Raw genomic sequence first — 19,880 nt, forward strand, 5'->3', positions numbered from 1 at the left:
TCTACACAGTCCACTATATGTTAATTGATATGCTAGATGTGTGACCTGGGGAAAATTACTTTGCTTCCCTGAGCCTCAGTTTCCCTATCTATAAAAAGAGGCATAATGCTAATACCTACATCAAGAAGCTATTTTTAAGTACAGTGCTTTGTAAACCACTTTAAGGTAAATATTACCTGTATTTGTTGCTACATGGCTAAATTTTTTGGTTTGGTACAGTAGAACCCATATAAGCCACATAGACATGAAGCAAGTTACTTTAAATGACTAGATTTTTCCTCAGTAATTTTTTGAGTGACCTGCCAAGCCAGCTAACTTAATGATTACCCATTCTAACCATTATGGAATAGAGCCCCTACATAATAGTAAAACAGTACTATATTAAAATAATAACTGACTGGATTAAAATGATAGGTTATTGGGGCAGCTAGGTGACACAGTGGATAAAGCGCTGGCCTTGGATTCAGGAGGACCTGAGTTCAAATCCAGCCTCAGACACTTGACACTAGCTGTGTGGCCCTGGGCAATTCACTTAACCCTCATTGCCCTGGGGGGAAAAATGATAGGTTATCACTATCATCATCATGCTAAAGGAATAGTGTAGATTAAATGCACAGTTACCCCCAAAACAGCAATAAAACAAGCCCTGGAGTGGCAAAACCCACAAAAAAGACAGGCTGGGATGATTTTCCAGATTAAAGGGGGACATACTGGGCTGCTAGCAAAGTCCAACCTTGCGATCACACCTACACAGACCCCAGACATGCTACACAAGAGAAACTTATCCCCGAGTCTTTGAATCAGCTACGGCACCAGCATCTTCTGAAACTAAGCTTATGGTCAGGTAGGGGGGCTGAATGGCTGACCATTGGGGAAATTTCAGGGGTATCTGTGGGACCTGAGGAGGAATTCGGCTATCCCACCTTAGCAGGGAACCAGGAAGAAATCCTGAGAGGTGGGAGGCCCAGGTGGGGGAGGGGCACAGGCTCGTCAGAAGCTAAGAACCACCACAGCACTCTGCTGGCTGGTTAACTAGCAAGTTGGCTTAAGGTTATCTTTGGACCAGAGAACAGGCCAGGCAAGAGAAAAACCTGCTTTCCCTCAAACAGAAACACCTGGGACCCTCTGAAACTTGGAACAGTGTAACTTAGAATTAGGGCCCCACTGTAAGAGGGAGTTAAAAGTCAAGTAAAAAATGGCAAGATGAGCAAGCAAAGAAAGTTGAGAACAATAGAGAGTTTCTTTAGCTACAAAAGGAAGATTGAGGTGCACCCTCAGAAGAGGATAGCAACCTCAGGGCCCCTACATCCAAAGCTTCCAAGAAAAATATGAATTGATCTCAGTCCATGGAAGTGCTCAAAAGGGACTTTGAAGAGAAAGTAGGAGAGATAGAAGGAAGATTTAGAGAGGTGGAGGAAAGAATGGAAAGAGAAATGAGAGCAGTGTAGGAGAGTCACAAGAAAAAAGTCAACAACTTGAAAAGCCAAATGGAAAAGGAAATAAAAAAGCTCTCTAAAGAAAATTGTTACCTAAAACTAGGATTGAACAAATGGAAGCTAGTGACTTTATGAGAAACCAAGACACAACAAAGCAAATCCAAATGAATATAAAAAATAGAGGGTAGGGGCAGCTAGATGTTGCAGTGGATAGAGCACCGGCCCTGGAGTCAGGAGTACCTGAGTTCAAATCCGGCCTCAGACACTTAACACTTACTAGCTGTGTGACCCTGGGCAAGTCACTTAACCCCAATTACCTCACTAATAAAAAAAAAAATAGAGGGCAGTATGAAATATCTCCTTGGAAAAACAGCTGACCTGGAAAATAGATCCAGGAGAAAGAATTTGAAAATCATTGGACTACCTGAAAACCATGACTAAAATAAGAGTTTAGACAGCATCTTCCAAGAGATTATCAGGGAAAATTGGCCTTATATTCTAGAAGCAGAAGGCAAAATAGACATTGAAAGAATCTACTGATCACCTCCTGAAAGAGATCCCCAAAGGAAAACCTTCAGGAATATTACAGCCAAATTCCAGAGCCCCCAGGTCAAGGGGAGAATGTTGTAAGCAGCTAGAAAAAAGGAATTAAAATACTCTAGAACTACAATAAGGATAAAACAAGATCTATCAACATCTACCTTAAAGGACCGGAGGGCATGGAATATGATATTCCAGAGGGCAAAGGAACTGGGACTGCAGCCAGGAATCATGTACCCAGCAAAACTGGGTATAATCTTTCAGAGGAAAAAATGGGACTTCAATGAAAAAGGGGACTTTCAGGCATTTGTGATGAAAAGACCTGAACTGAATAGAAAATTTGACTTTCAAATACAAGACCCTGTAGAAGCATAAAAAGGTAAACAGGAAAAAGAAATCATGAGGGATATTAAAAGATTAGACTGTTTACATTCCTACATGGGAAGATAATACTTTGAACTCATAAGAACATTCTCAGTAAGGAATACACAGAAGACACAGGTCTGAACTGAATATGAAAGGATGATATCTGTTAATTTAAAAAAAAAGAAGGTTATGCCCTTCTCAGAAGAAAAGATAACACAGATAGCCAGAATTATTGAAGGATATAAATTCTTTCATCAGGAAGAGCTGACAGGAGGATTTGGGTGCATAAAAAAGGCAGGAATGATTTCTTAGATTTTGAGGAAATTGTTTCGCATCTTTAAGCAAGTTCATGGGATCAAGTATAGATTGACATCTGTAGGAAACCTTTTAGGAGCTTTAATCCAATCCCCTCATTTTATGGATGAAGAAACTGAGGCCTTGAGAAACTTAAGTGACTTGTCCAGAATTGTACCATTGGTAAATATCCGAGATCCTCCAAATCTAGGACCCTTTCCACTGCACCATACTTTATGTAAGTCAGGTAAAGCAGTCATTCCACTGACCCCTTCAAGTTCATACATGCATCAACTTCAAAATAATGTGCAACATTGTTATATCCTCACATATAACTCTCTCAATTTATAAAGAATTTTAATAAAATGTATTATTTTCTTTTAATGTCATTGCATTTGTTTAATCATGTTAATTTTATCCTTTGTGAATATTCTAATGCTTAAAAATACTTCACACATCTGTATGCTGCTTTATCACTTTTAGAGCATTTTCCTTATAATAATTTAGTCAACTTTGGAGTGTTGGTATTAGTCTCCACATTTTGCAGATAAAGAAAATAAGTCTTGGATCGAATGACTTGCCTGGTGTCACATAGCACATGGCAAAACAAGACTTCAGACCAAAATTTTCTTGTGTTAGGTCCATTGCTCTTTACATTGCCCCATGAAAAATGGTACTTCTGAAATTAAAGTTAGGTTTTTCTATGAAATGTTCAGTTTACCACATTTTATTCCCTGACCTTTGGTTACATACTGGCATATATAACCAAATACATATGTATTTTTGTCTATCTTTTATAGCTTGATAAATATGTTGTATCATTTAATAATTATTTTGCCTATTACATTTTTTTCATTATTTAGGTCTCATACCTTGTCTATTTCCATAAGGATTATGGTATTTTAAAATTAAGAATGCCTTTATTCATACAGATATTTTCTTTTTTTCCCATATCATTTGGTATATTTAACGTTCCTATTCTCTATGGGTCATTTCACTACCATATCATCAAAACTATATCTATTTTCAAGAAACTGCACCCTGAATGGAGGAATGTTCAGTGCTTATGGCTGGGCCATGTCAGTATTTTTAAAGCAATGATAGTACCAAAGTTAATTTAAACTTTTAATGCTATACCAACCAAATTACCAAGAGGATACTTTGTAAAGTTCTATAAAGAACCTGATGGGGACAGCTAGGTGGCAAGTGGATGGAGCACTGGTCCTGGATTCAGGAGGACCTGAGTTCAAATCCAGCCTCAGATACATGACACTTACTAGCTGTGTGACCCTGGGCAAGACAGATCAGTGAAAAGACTAAACAAGGGAGAATCAGAATAATGAAACTCAGACCAGTATTCAATTTTGTGATAGCAGAGAATTAGAAACAAAGCCTATACCAATCAGTTGGGGAATGTGTAAAACAAATCGTGGTACATGAATATAATACAATGTTACTGTGAATATGATAAATACTGAGATCTATATGAATTGATTGCAGAGTGAAGTAGAGCCAAGAAAATGGTATACTCAGTGATAAGATTGTAAATGTGTAATTACAGAAATATAAATGGAAAAAAACCACAGAAATCAGAAATGGATATTGCAAAAGTATTAAAAGAATAAGTGTGGGGGGCAGCTAGATGGCACAGTGGATAAAGCACTGGCCCTGGATTCAGAAGGACTTGAGTTCAAATTCGGCCTCAGACACTTGACACTAGCTGTGTGACCCTGGGCAAGTCACTTAACCCTCATTGCCCTGTTTGTTTGTTTTAAAGGAAGAAAAAAAAAGAATAAGCATGGCTCAGAAAGAGGTATAAGAGAACACAACCCCAACCCATCCCTTTGCAGAAGTGGCAGGAGGTCCACAAATCTTGTGCATATTTTCAGATTTTTTTGATCTATTAATTATTTGTGCTGATTTTTTCTTTTAAAAAAAATTGCTGTATGAAATAACTCCAGGAGAGAGAAGGTTACTGGGGGAAAGGATATTGAGTGTGAACTATGGTCATGTAAAAAAAAAAAATCAATATAAACGTTAAAAATAAAAACTAAACCCAAAAGGAATGTAAGGATTGACTTTATTTTTTAAGCTGGTTTTCACTGCTAAAATTATTTGTCTCTTAGTTAAAAATGTTGCCTATCAATCCATTTACAGAGAAAGAACTGATGGTATCTGAATACAGATTGAAGTATGATTTTTGTGTGTGTGTTAGTTCCTGTTTCTAAAGTTATTTTATCTGTTTTCTTTTATAACCTGACTAATGTGGAGATGTTTTGCATGACAACACATGTATAACATTGAATTGCTTGATTTCTTAGGGAGGGAGAGGGGAAGAGAATTTGGAACACAAAGTTTTAAAAAATCAAATGTGAGAATGTGTTTTTACATGTAACTTGGGGAAAACTTTCAATAAATTTATTATTATTTATTAACAAAAAAAAGTCGCCTATCCTCAGAGTAACAACATTGCTTTTCACATCTGAATTCATATTTTTAAATGTGCAGAGAAAGTAATTCCTAAATCAGGATTTCTGTTGGTTCTTGTTTCTTTAGTTAATGCAGTTAAATAAGTTTACTCAGCAATTTTTTTAAAAATCAGTTTGCTTGTTTTCCAGTGTCCGTACTACATTTGTACACCAGTAAATATATTTAACCTTAAAGTTAGCCCATTCCTCGTTTTTCCAATCATCCGAACCTTATTCAAACACTTTTTTTTTTTTAGTTTGGCAATTGCTAAATAGCCCTTACAGCACTTTTTTGTTTGATCAGGTTGAAAACGTGGTAGCAATACAAAATCTATCATGTCCTAAATAGCATTCAGAATCCTTTTTTTTTTTTTTTTTAATTTTAAACTAGACTATATAAAGTGCTTTGTCATTTTCCTAGGGAAGAAAATATGTTTGCAGAGTTAATAGTAGTAAACTAATGTTAGATGAGGTCGTGGGTATGCCTAACTAAATTTTGTTTATTATTTTGAACCAACAGTTATATTCAGCTATAATAATGTAATTCAAATTTTATTTTAATTTTAGAGCAATATACTTTGCAGCTTATTCCAATTGCAAGGAAAAAATGAACAATGTATTTGATCCTGATTCTACCCAGGTTCACATGATCTCAGCTGCAATGGCAGGTAAGGATCTGTAACTTTGTTTTTTTAACTTAACTCTAAAGCCCTGATTTTAAATGAACTATAATGAATATAAATTGGAAAAGTTAAGATAATTTATATCTATTTTGCTTTGTTTCATGCACATAGTTATAGACTTTTACGTTAGCCAATTATCTGATGAAGAATATTCAGTGGCATATCGGTATGCTTTTTTTTTGCATGGGAGAGTTGGAGAAATTTGATCAAGTTAGGCTAATGGTAAACATTTGTATTGTCTTAAATATTCTATTAGCACTTAAAACTCAGTTTTACATATATTTTTAACCCAAGTATCACTTGCATTATAAAACTATGTAGCTGTAATTCATTCTTCTCTCCTCCTTGATTTTTATTTGTTAGCACATTTTTTTCCCTATGCTGCATGTTTTGGCTTCTGCCTGAAATGTGCCGGCAGTTCTTGGTAAAGTATTAATTTGTCCTGTGCTTAAATGCTGCAATTTTTTTTTTGTTTATTATATTTCCTGGGAACTGAGATTGAAATGCAAAAATGGTCTGTGAATATGTTTATTGGATTAATTGTGGAAACATATTTTAAACATTTATTTAAACCTGGGTAGCATTTTTTTAAAATAAGGCATGGATTCTTTGTATATGCTTTGCATTAAAATGTTTCCAGGAATTTCCCCAACCATAACTGCTCAGTTAAAATGTTCAATGTGATAGCTTTTACTATTGGAGTAACTAATGTTTCTTAGTCTGTGCAACCACATGGCCTAACAGATGGGCCTTAAATGTGATTGGTGTAAAATCAGCAATGGTTCTGAAACAACTTGTCACTAAGCATGGAAACACAGCCAATGTCTCTCATCTGCCCATAGGATGAGATGCAATACATTAATATTTTATCCCAGATAAAAATATGTTGGGATGCTTCCAGGAAACTTGGAAGTAAACTTCTACAGAAGTTTACTTTTATTGACTGATCTTTTTCTTGTTCATCAGTCAACCAGACAAGTATTACTGAATGCCTACTGTGTGCTGCTTTATCTATTAACTGCCACCTCACTTGTGGTTTTTTGTTGGCTCTTTTTTTTTTTTTTAAGCTAAAGATAGTTCAGTTTGTTTTGGATCATAATGTTACGTATGGGATAGACAATTAGATCATTTTACCAAGAAGTTTAAGTTGGAATATTCACTTCTAAGTTTTTGAATGATAGTCATTGATTGTCACACAGTAAGTCTAGCATATATCTTGCAGAATTTTTAATAGTATTTTTAATAATCATTGAATAATAGAGGTTTGGAGCTAGAAATCTTAAAAGATTATCTTGGCTAATCCCATCATTTTGTAGAATAAGAAACCTTGGACTATTTACTTAATTTTATTTCCCAATACAAATTTCTTCATAGAGTCTTAGAGCTAGCAAGGATTTTAGAAATCGTATAAGTCCATCACTGATAGATTAGAAAACATAAGGTTTACATATGATATTGCTTGCCTTCTTAATGAGGAGTGAGGAGAGGGAGAGAATTTGGAACTCAAAATTGTTTTTAAACGTTAAAATTTGTTTTTATGTATAATTGAGGAAATAGTAATATATTCAATAAATTTTTTTTAAATGTTGTTTGTAAAAGATTATTTGTCCAAGTCATATTTCTAGTTAGTAGTAGCCAGGATTAGAATCTAGATCTTCATGCAAAGTTCTTAAAAGGCTAAATTGCATGAGAATCATAAATTCTAACAGTGACGGAAATTAAATTGTTAGTATTCTCTTGAACATTTTAGCACTTCTGTACACAAAAGCTATGTCTGGAAACAATCATTGCTAACTTTCTACTTGACAATTTTGCTAGTATTTAACCCAGCTGAAGACTTCTAGTTTTATGAAAAAATAGACAACAGGAAAATAAATCAAATATCAAGTTGATCTTTAAGGCCTTTTCCAGCTCTGAATATACAAGTCAATGATTATTAAAAATAAAAGGTCATGAAAACACTAAGACATAAGTGATATTGGTTATTATACTATATATTTAAAAGATCATTTATTATGTACCCCCAACACAAATAGTTATGCCAAGATTATGGATTGTAGACATGGTTTTATTCAGCTAAATTACTTTAAAATAGTGGAGTAATTTTTCAATTGATAGAGATACTAGGTAAAATGTATTAACATTATATATTTTGGATATATTTAGATACTTTCCTTTCTCTTTCTCCTTGCCTGTACCCCAAACACATTTGAGAAAGTTTCAGAAATGTATGGAGAACTATTAACTTATATTGCTTTAGACTATTTATAACAAAAGTTTTTTTCTTGATTACCTGTGTTCTTTTGCTCAGAGAATTATAAAGAAATTTTGAGTTTTCTCTGTTGACATCATTCGAAGTTGTAAAAATGAATTAGTTCTCATTTTTTAAGTATAAGGATCGATTTTGTAATATAATATATCACAGAAGTAGGTTCAAAATAACTTCTCATTGTAATGGCTTAGTACATTTGTTTCACATTACAAAAAAAAAATTACAGTGGTTACTTTGTCCATTTTCCTAGGCGTGAAGAGATGTTGATTCATTATCTGTCAGTGTTCTTTTACGGTGCACTGCAATTATTTCCCAGTGTGAATTCCTTGATCCTTTTAATACGTTGATTAAGATGTTTATACTGTTTTTGGAGATCATTTCATTGTGCACTCATTGTATTCTGAGACTACTACTGTTTGTTTGCAGTTATGTTTTTCTGAGAATTGTGATTCTAGGGCTTTTTTACAGTATTCATGAGCGTTAACATTGAGCTTTGCAGTTATATACTTAACCACATGATTGATGAAACTGAATGGCCCCATGCAGATTCATTAAGGTAGCTTTTTTTTTTCATTCTTGAAATGACCTAGTTCAGTATGCTCTAGATATTCTCCAGAAGCATTTAAAGTTCTATAAATATGAATGGTTTTGTGACTCGAAGTGCTGGAAATAGATTGCTATGAGAGCCATTAAACAAATTAATGTAGCTACTCAAAAAATGCTAACCTTGTCACTTTAGCAATAGAAAATCTATTAAAAGCAATAATTGGTGGTATTGCCTGCAAGACTTTATTTAACAAAACTGTATTTAAGGGCAGCTAGGTGGCGCAGTGGATAGAGCACCGGCCCCGGATTCAGGAGGACCTGAGTTCAGATTCGGCCTCAGACACTTAACACTTACTAGCTGTGTGACCCTGGGCAAGTCACTTAACCCCAATTGCCTAACCAAAAAAAATTTTTAAACTGTATTTAAGGCACTCTTTACTGTATACTGGAATGCAAAGGTGAAAGAAGATATTCTCCCTGCCCAGAAGTTAATAATCTAATAATAGGTTTTTATACACATAAGAAGTAAACCATCTAGTGCCAAATTATTTTTAAGGTAAGGCTTTAGCAAAGCACCATAAATGCCTTTATTGATCTAGGTAACCTGAAATCAAAGTTCATTTTGTATTTTAATTCCTTTCATGAAATTTAGTATCATTATAGATTTCTTGTATTTCCTTGCTTTTATGTTAAATTTTTTAAACCAAACAGCTTATATAAAACAGACCTGATTTCTAATTTTTACAGGAAATTTCCAGCTTTCTAAATTTGAGACCTAAAAGTTTCATGCTATTTTTAATGATGTCTTAAATATTTACATATATTTTTAAAAGAACAGTTAAAATAACAAATACTTGAATTAAAAAACTTCTTTTATAAAAAAATATTCTTGACTTAATTCTAAATTTAACAGATATTAAGCACTTTCTGAGAGGCAGCATAGAGCAGTAGATAAAAGCTAAACTTGCTATCAGGATGACTTGTGTTCAAGTTCTCCATCTGACACATATTAGTTGTGTGATCATCATGGACAAGTCATTTAATCTCTCAGTGCCCCATAAGACCATAAGGTGTAAACAAGTTGCCTATCCACATTTGTACAGGAAAAGTCCTTACATTAATGAAATCACAGGTCCATATTCCTTTTTGCCTCCCCAAAAAAAGCACCTTCTACCTGTCATGTGTTCTCCTAGGTGCCTGTCTTCGAGAAGCTTATAATCTAAGAGTCATTCACATTAGAATATAAGAAGGAAAGGGTGTCAGACTACTCTGAGATGAGATGAATTTAACTTTTTTTATACTGCATAAAACAGCTGTTGGAGGTATGGTTTGGGTGTGTCTGTTTATATTTATTTAAATATATGTACATAGACACTTCTCTGTTTATAGATATAGTAGATATATTTAGAACAACTTTAAAACATTTTTTTAAATCATTTCACTTTTTATATTCATGATTCAGTCTTCTATAGTCCCATTTTGGTAGATAATAAATTCAAATAGAAGTTAATATTTAATGTATAATAAATTTGCAACCATTTGAAGCTTCTTCTACCTAATAGATACTACAGAGAGACAGCCTTCTGCATAAGTCAAATAGTTTTCAAAATACATTTCTGCTTAATTTAAACAGTGAGTGATGTACCTATTATTTTAATTAAAATAAGCTATTTTATCCAGAGACTTAAATTTATACATAAATTTTCTTAATTGTTGATGGCAGTTCATTCGACTGGTTATATTTTTCATGTGTGAATGTATATTAAGTCTTTTATTTGTATTTCTGCTCTCAACATATAAATAATAAAAAATATAAGGGATTACAGTTTGAACTGGTGATTTCATTGATATAGGGAACTCTCAAATGAGAGAATTTATTCTACCAATGTAAGTTGGCATCTTCTCTGCAACTTAGAGGGTTACCTAGAACACTGAGAAGTTAAGCGACTTGTCCTGGGTCATACAGCCAGTCTATATCAGAGGAGATACTTGAATTTAGGTTCTCTTAGCTCTGAGGCCAGCTCCACAGCCTCCTCTCCAGAGGAAAAAAAAAGTAACCTAACATTCTAAAAGCATATATTTTCTTTTAATGAAAGCTATCCCTGATGCAGAAGTTCTGTGGTATTCACAATTACTTTTATAGGACCATTCATTTCATGAAATAATTTTTATTAAAATTAGTTAGGAGTTCACTATTTTTTTTTTCGAGATTTTGTATTGATTCACAAAGCAGGCAGATTTTTTAAAGTGGTTCACCAACTCTACTGATGATGAGTAGTGATATATTGTATAGAATTTTAATGGGCCCCCAGAAAGCACATTTTTTCCTTATTCTCCCTTGACAAGGTTAACATTTTTTTAGTAAATTACAGGTTCCATTTTTCTTTTAGGTAAGTATTTAACATCTCTTAAATGAACTGCTGCAGATGGCAGAAATTTCAGTACTCAGTGCATTTTTTTTTTTAAAAAAAAAATCTGTGGCCTGTTCTGATATTTTTCTTTTCTTTTTTTTTAAACTTTAAAAAAGTTAGATCTCACAGTAAATAATTCTCAAATCCTTTCCAATGGGATTCAATTTGTACACGTGTATCTGATGGAGGTCACTGCTTGTTGTTATGATACAGAAAAGCCTGTGTCTATTTTAGGCATTTACTGTACATTTCTCCCGTGAAAAGAGTGAGATCGTGTCATCTCATGCTCCCCATCCGCAGGTCACTTCCTGTAGAAATATGGACTAACTTAAACCTCGTGAGTACTGAACTGAGCGTCTCTTGCAGCCTCTAGTATAAGAAACACACATTTGGTTTTTAATAGTTCTAGAATAAGTAGAATGAAGGCAAACATTTTTGTTTCCTAGATTTATATGTGCATTATCTGAGAATGTGTAAAACAGTCTTAATTTGCAGTAGCTTTTCATTTCAATGAAGTGTTGAAGGATCCAGGTAACTTTCATTAGTTAGACAGTGTATATATAAAATGACAACTTTTGGTACCTCATTTGACCATTGCAGTTTTGATCCCCAAAGCAAAATTTAGGATGCCACATAGCAATACTTGGAAAAAATTTAGTACACCTTAGTAATATTTAATTATTCAAGAGCAAAGGCAATGTGTTCTGATTATCATAGGTGACACTTGACTAACAGAGTACTCTTCTGGATATTTTTTATCTTATAACTAAAATTTCCAAATCAAATGCAGGATAAGAATACCTTGGATCTTAGCTGTTTTATTTCTTAATTATTATTTGTTTGGGGTGAGAAGAATATTTAGAAAAATTTTAATTTCTAACTAGTTTTCCCCTAGTACATTAGCTGTTTATTTTTATCCATCTGTAGGTTAACTAATCCAGACACATATCACTAAAAATGCAGTACTACAGGTATTTCTCATTTACTGAAACAGGTATTTTCACTGTAGTTTGATGTAAAGAATCTTTCTGGGGGGCAGCTGGGTGGTGCAGTGGATAAAGCACCAACCCTGGATTCAGGAAGACCTGAGTTCAAATCTGGCCTCAGATACTTAACACTTACTAGCTGTGTGACCCTGGGCAAGTCACTTAACCCCCATTGCCCACCCCCCCAAAAAAATCTTTCTGTTAGATTCTCCCTTCTTTTTGATTTCCATTACAAAATCAGACATGTTTGTTGTAAAAATATATAGATTGGCCCCTGAGGATAATATAAATCACTCTTTAAGAATATATCAAACACACACACACACACACACACACACACACACACACACACACACAAAAGAATATATCATGGGGGAAGCTAGGGTGTGCAATAGATAAAGCACCCGCTCTGGATTCAGGGAAGACCAGGCTCAGACACTCGACACTCATTAGCTCTGTGACCCTGGGCAAGTCACTTAACCTTCATTGCCCCCCCCCCAAAAAAGAGTATATCAAACCTTTTAACAATATATATTTAAAAAGAAAAGTATATAGTCAAACATTTACCACATATTACCAGTTTATTCGAACTTTACAATAGAACTTTACTATAGAACAGAATGCTAGGTAAGATTAATTTATCTTGAATTCCCCCATTCAGTGGGGTTTTGTGAATGAAATAAAAAAAGGTTGGGGTTAACTCATATATCCACAATATCAGTGTTAAAACGAGATTCTTTTGGACTTAGACTATTAATAGTAACATGCTGTACTCAGTAATTCACAAAATAATATGGCTTAAATAGCTTATAGTATCAGAAACTACCGAGTACATTCGTGTGTCTTTTGTGTTGTGCAAGGAGCTAGCACTTTGGCTAAGGCTTTTTTAAACAGTTTCCAACCACCTTTAAACCCTCAGAATTCAGCATTCCAAGGTAATTTTTGTACTTTTTTGGTTTGTTTTCTTTCTTTCTGAACATCTTAATCCAATAATACTTGTCCAGTTAATTATATAATCTTTGGACAGGAAACAATAATTCATAAAGCTAAGGACTGAAATCCATTCCTAACAGCATTAGAGGCTCACTTTAATGTTTATTAGTATAGTTTGTTCTCCAAAATTTGACTAATTTCCAACAATGATCTGAAAATCAGTGGATCTTGCCTGCATTGATCATTCTGTTTCCCACATGATGGTTGTTAACTGATGGCTAGTGTCCTCATTAGGGGCTGTTCACAGATCAAGATGTTGTTTGTTGAGCGTGGCAAAGTGCTGATTGTTATGAAAGTTGGGCAGTCCACCTGACAGCAGCAACAGGGACAGTATGACAGCATGGGACTCCCCCACATTCCGTAAGTTTGGTGGGTGTTGTTCCTCAGTTAATTTGTGGCTTAACAAAATTCCCTAATTTTGGAATTTCAGTGAATTTCAGTTAAGTGAGGAATACCTGTAATTTGCTTCATAACTTTTAAGTTTACTGTTACATAGAGGATGTGTTTTAGATTAGAAAGCTTGCAGTTCTTTTTTAAAGGTTACTTAATTCTGAGTAATGAAGGGAGGCAGCATGTTAAAAAAGGAAGACCACTGAACTTAAAGTCATAGGACTTAGAGTTCAAATCCCAGCTCTGTCACTTAATATCTGTGTGACTTTGGGCATATCTCTTCTCTTCTCTGGGCCTTAGTCTTCTCATCTCTAAATAAAATGAGGGGGGTTGGATTATATGATCTCTAAGCTCCCAACTCTACATCTACTATTTCACCTTACTAATCTTTTAAAATCTTTATTTTTATGCTTCCAGACCCTCTATATACAGAAATTTGTATCTTAGAACAATATTAGGAGTAGAAACTTGGATATCAAGCTCACATTTTTAGAAATAGGTTACAATTTGCATAGTTTGATATTTAATTTTCAAAATTGTGCTGATAGGCACTAGCAAAATATTTCAACTTAGCCCATTTTCAATTAAATGCACTTATGTAGAAACAATATGAGGGTAAAAGTATTTTATTTTGGAACAATGATATGAAAATTTTTGTGGTACAAGGGGGTCCCATTTTTCATATAAAGCTTCAAAAAGAAGAAATTGTTATCATTTAAATCTTTAAGAGCAATTCCTAAAAGCCATAATGAGCAATGCATAATGCTTTGTTCGTGAATGCTGCTTGGCGGTTTTAAACTAACAAATCTTTGATTTTGCTGTGTAGATATTTAGTTATGCAAATAAATAAATGAGGAAATGATTAATCATTAATTTGGGATGAAATTAGAAAAGGTGTTGGTATCTAAAACTTACTTCAAAATATAATTCTGGTATGTTTAGTTGGTCCTTTGCACATAGGAAAATGGGATTCAAAAAAGGAAAAACTTTGAAACATTGACAGTTACAGTTAATAAACAAAATGTTTATAAACAGCTTGGAATGATTGTTTCATATTTTCTCTTCTCTTTCCTTTTGCTAAGATTATTTTTATTAAAGTTTCCCATTTGTAATAAAAATAAGTATTCCTGGCAACTTCCCAAACACTTAAAAATATTTATTATTTTTAATATAAGCTGGTGTTTTCTAGAGTTTCTAACCCCATATTAGTTTTATGTACATATATTTAGGGATTAAAAAAAATACTAGGAGCATCCAAAAAAACCCCCAAAAAGTACTTATTTAGTACTTAAAAATAAGTACTAAAAATAAACTAGAATATGCAACCTGTTCTGAATTTGTCATTATATTCTTATGTCACTGAACCAATTTTTCTCTCTCTTTTACCCCCTTATCCAAGAACATTTTCCTTTTTGCTAAATAGAAGAACCCTATGGGTGGTCCTTAGCTATGTTTACAATGTTAAAAGAATGGCTTGAAAGTCTTAACTGGTTATTTGGCATCATGGGGGAGACAGGGCTATTTGAATTTGACTTTTTAAAAACTAAATTGGTCATATCATTTTGAATATGATAGTCATAGACATGCTGACTTTCAAAGCCTAGATAGGTTTATAGGAGGATTTTTCAGAACACTACCTACCTACAGTTTTATGTTGTAGTATCCAAATATGTCACAGCACATCTTATCCCAAAAGTACTCTCTTTAGTGGTACTATATTATATTATATCCTAGTGGTACTATAATTTTAAAACAGTTAAGATCCTTAATAATTTTTGCAAATGGGTATTCTGATATTTTATTTAAATTAAACATTGATTAAAAAATGGCAAATAATTCTGTGAAATTTGTGTAGCTGAATTTTGTTATTTATATGTCCATCAAAGTTCTGTTTTACATAGACATAAAGTATGCTTTGTTAGGTGCCCTTTCATTATACTTGTATTTCACCAGTTCCCTTCTTTCCTAATTCTGGGAAGGTGTCAAATAATAGGTGTGTGTACATGCACACACACACACACACACACACACACACACACACACACACACACTGGTGTGTAACATCATAGATTTCAATTTACTGCCTAATAACTCATTCCTCACAGGGAACCCCTATATGTTCACATTAGTTAATGTATAGTATTGTAACCTTAAAGTTAACTACAGCAGTTAACTTTACCCTGAGCTTCTTTTTTCATTGGTTGCAGAAGTGAGAGAAAAGCACTGATTTTGTAGGTATGTCTTTAAGCAGTTGAAAAAATAAATGATTGTATTAACCTTAACATAAAGCATAGTAGTTTGTATAAATAGCAAATAACCTATTATACCATTATTTTAACAATATTAATATTTGTATGCTTATACATGTATTCATGGAGCCAAGCAATAGTCCTTACTTTTGCAAGCCCTGGTGAAACAATGGAATATTAGCAAATATTTGACAGTTAATGCAGTAATCTTGGAAATAGTAATTTATGATGTTTATCTGAACCCAGGTAGCATCTGTTCAGTTTGCATGCTTTTTAAACTCCAGACTAAATTTCAAGTAAAAGAATGTTTTTAAATAGGTACAATTGTAGCTCCTTTTTAAAAAAAAACCATTTTTTTAGTACAAATTGCTTCCTGAATGAATTTCAGTTTAGAAAATAGAAGATACTCTCAAAGAGAGCTCATTAGACCTGGAAAAGAATTTACATGCATTTATATTTTGCCTTTTAAAGACTTATTTAGCTGAGATCTGAATTGGAAAAATGTATTAATATAAAATTTAAAAAACGGAAAAGTTGTTAAATAGTCATTTAAAGATTAGCCTCCATCAGCAAAAAGTTACTGTCTGTATTTCGGGGTTTTTAAAAATTCAGATTAATTTTAGTGTTCTTCATTGTTACAAGAACTAATTTTAACACATTTGTTTAGGTTTTACTGCAATTACGATGACCAACCCCATTTGGCTCATAAAAACTCGGTTACAGCTTGATGCAAGGTATGTAATCCATTAAAAAAAAATGAATTTGTTGAAATCACTTTTCAGTTATTGTCTAGTTTTATATAAAAGTCAGTAAAAAGTGGAGAGGGCTAAATAAAATTAATTCTAAAGGCACTTAAGAGTCTATTCTAAGTTTTATTCAACATGTTTGTCAGTTTTATTGGTTTACTTACAGATAACACAAAATTTGGAAGGATTGCTAATTTCTTTGGATGGCAAAATTGAAACTAAGAAAATAAGCTTCATAGGGAGAAATGTAGAATCTTTTATTTAAATTCAGAAAATCAACTATACAAGTATTAAGGGTAGAGAAAAAGGTGCTTCAGCAATTCATGTTTTGTTTTAAACTAAACAAAACTGAAGTGTTTTATTTGGCTCAAAGTTCACTGAGTCACACAACCACCAAAGCTAACTAACTAATCTGACTAAATTAACATACTTCACACTATTTGGCAGAGCACTTCTGGAGCATTGTTTTCATTTCTAGTTGACCATGGGAAAGCTGAAACACTGGATTTGGGATGAAAGGACCTGGGTGCCAACACGAGCTCCACCACTTCCTGTGTGACTGAGCAAGTTGCTTACTTACCTTTCCTGGGCCTTAGTTCCCTCATATGTGAAAGGAAGGTGTTGGAATAGATGACCTCTAACATCCCTTTCTAGCTCCAAACCATGATCCTGTGATCTCCAACGTCCCTTTCAGCTCTGATTCTATGTTTGAAAAGTAGGTAAGGGATATTTAGCCTAGAAACAAGAGGTCCCATGATGTAAATATAATCATGAGCACAAAGGATTAGATTTACTTTTTGTAGCTCCAGAGGAGAGAACTTAGGACCAATGACTGGAAGTTGCAGAAATGCAATTTCATTTTAATATTTGAACTTTTTTCTAACAAATTAGAATTATCTAAGAAAAGAAATGGACTTCTTTGTGAGAAACACTGTAAGTATTCACACAAAATCTAGATTACCTAGAGACGTAGAAGGGATTTCTTGCATTAGATTAAAATATAGTAGGAGTCAGCCTGTAAATTCCTTTGCAGCATAAGTTTCCCTAGTATAATAGGAGCCTATAAAAACTTTATTCTGCATCTTCTGATATAGCAGAGTAAAACTGGACATGGACATAGCCCACCATTGCATTCTTTTAGTCACTAGCTTGACCATGCAGTTTCTATTCTATATGTTCCTACTAACAATTCCAGAGCAAGGGAAAAATTCACTACCTTTGCCGTTTTGGTAGCAATGACTTGCTTAGGCCTATAGCAGGTCTTTGGGCAAGTAGAATACAGAATAAAATTGGTGCTTCCACTGCACTGGTAACACTTTTCTGTTTTGCTCTGGCAGCAGTAGTTAAATAAGAGAAAAGTCACTTGTGAATCAGAGTTGTCCAGGAGGAATTTTATTTTAAATGGAAATTGTAATGGATTGATAGTATACCATGCAAACTGCTTCCAAAAAAGCAAATCCCTTGGGGGCAGCTAGGTAGCGAAGTGGATAAAGCACTGGCCCAGGAATCAGCAGGACCTGAGTTCAAATCTGGCCTCAGATGCTTGACTCTTACTAGCTGTGTGACCCTAGGCAAGTCACTTAACCCCAATTGCCTCACCAAAAAAAAAGAAAAGAAAAGAAAAGAAATGATCATTGAACCTGTGAGAGCTGATGAAATCATCAAGTGAGGTAATATTGAATGAAAAGAGAAAAGGGCACAGGATAGAACTCTGGGACGTTCACCGAGATTGCAGCATAAATGAAGAACCAGCAAAAGAGCCTGAGCAGTAGTCAGCTCCAATGGAGGAGAACCAAGAAAAATCAATGTCAAGGAAACCCAGAAAAAGGAAATTATCCAAAGGAGGAGGTGATCAGCAGTGTCAGGTACTGCTAAGATCAGGAAGAATAAGGACTGAGAAAAGACTGTAGATTTGGTAATTAAAAGATGATTGGTCACCTTGGAGGTGTGGTTTCAGTTGAATGATAGGTTCAGAAATCAATCAAAGAGAGGTAAAGTAGAAGCACTAATTTTAGATGGCTCCTGGAAGTCTGAACCATACTGCTGCTACTTGCTTCTGAATATGTTCTTTCTTAGTACACTGCCTGAGGCCATTCACAGCTCTGTATTCTGAAATGCCACCCCTGGGCACAGGTCCTTTCCTCAGGCCACCCTGAATCTATGACCTAGAACTAAGTAATGGGCTGTTTCCTTCACAGTGTCATGGTATGGGTCTGGGACTTCTCTTAATCGGGTGCACAGGCTCTCTATGCTAGAATGCTCTGGATATAAAATGCTCCTGGCCACATCCTGTCCCCAATATCTGCGGACCTCTATGCTGATCTGGCCTGGGAAATGGGAAAGTGACTTGGTGGGTTGTTTTGGGTTTTTTTGGTTTTTTATCTTGAATTTCCCCATTAGGATTCAGTCTGGTGCTTTTAATAGGGCTATTTGGAGGAATTTAAGGAAGGAGCTCACTGTACTGTTTCCCCATACTCTGTCATCTTGGCCCTCCCTCTCCCTAGGTGGTATACTTTTCTAGAAATTTTAGGGATATGGAAAAAAACAGGTTAAAATCTAAAGGGAAAAAGAATGGCATATGTGAAATGCATACACAACAGAACATAAACAAATAGAAGTATCTAACCTCTTCTTTAAGGCCCAATTGAAATCTTCCTCTCACATTCCCTGACCATCCTAACCCTCAATAAAGGTATATTTTGGTAAGGAAGCAAGGTTAGAATGTTTCACATAGATACCACATGTAGAAAATGTGAAAATTGACCAATAATTAGTATTTACATGTTAAATGCAAAACAAATTCACCATAATACTATTCCCCGAGTGTATTTGGTACAGGGTCTTATGTCTATTTGGACCTGTGAGCCCACAGCAAGACTCATAATCAGGCACATCAGAGTGTGTGTGTGTGTGTGTGTGTGTGTGTGTGTGTGTGTGTGTGTGTGTGTGTGTGTGTAGTGTTCAAGAAAAGATTTCTTTGTTAACCATTTGGAATATGGAATTTGAAATAAACTATGTTTAAATTTCTTTTTTGAAAAAAATTATAGACTCAGAATTTTTAAGTTTATGATAAGCCATTTTCATTTTGTTTTTCAGAAACCGTGGAGAAAAGCGAATGAGTGCTTTTGAATGTGTCCGTAAAGTGTATCGGACAGATGGACTTAAAGGATTTTATAGAGGCATGTCTGCTTCATATGCTGGCATATCTGAGACTGTTATTCATTTTGTTATTTATGAAAGTATTAAGCAAAAGCTACTGGAACATAAGACTGCTTCTAATATGGAAGATGAGGAAGATTCTGCAAAAGAACCTTCAGATTTTGTGGGCATGATGATGGCTGCTGCCACCTCTAAAACTTGTGCCACATCAATAGCGTATCCACATGGTAAGAGAATTTTAATTGATTCATATTGGTCCAGTACTATTTACAACAGAACTATACAGAAGGCCTTTCAGCTTCAAGCAATGAGTTCAGTTTTAATTCCAGAAACTTGACACT

The 19,880-nt window shown here is 34.3% G+C and overlaps 1 protein-coding gene across 1 annotated transcript in view; it reads left to right on the top strand.

Moving 5' to 3' along the window:
* Positions 1-19,880, top strand: part of SLC25A36 (solute carrier family 25 member 36) — a 46,170-nt gene that overhangs the window by 21,191 nt on the left and 5,099 nt on the right. Inside the window, exons 4-6 of the mRNA XM_043992979.1 lie at positions 5,672-5,772; positions 16,302-16,368; positions 19,477-19,766. Coding sequence (XP_043848914.1) covers positions 5,672-5,772; positions 16,302-16,368; positions 19,477-19,766 — 458 coding nt within the window. The remainder of the gene's footprint in view (positions 1-5,671; positions 5,773-16,301; positions 16,369-19,476; positions 19,767-19,880) is intronic.

This window comes from Dromiciops gliroides, chromosome 3, assembly GCF_019393635.1.
Source record: "Dromiciops gliroides isolate mDroGli1 chromosome 3, mDroGli1.pri, whole genome shotgun sequence".
In the NCBI taxonomy this organism is placed as follows: domain Eukaryota; kingdom Metazoa; phylum Chordata; class Mammalia; order Microbiotheria; family Microbiotheriidae; genus Dromiciops; species Dromiciops gliroides.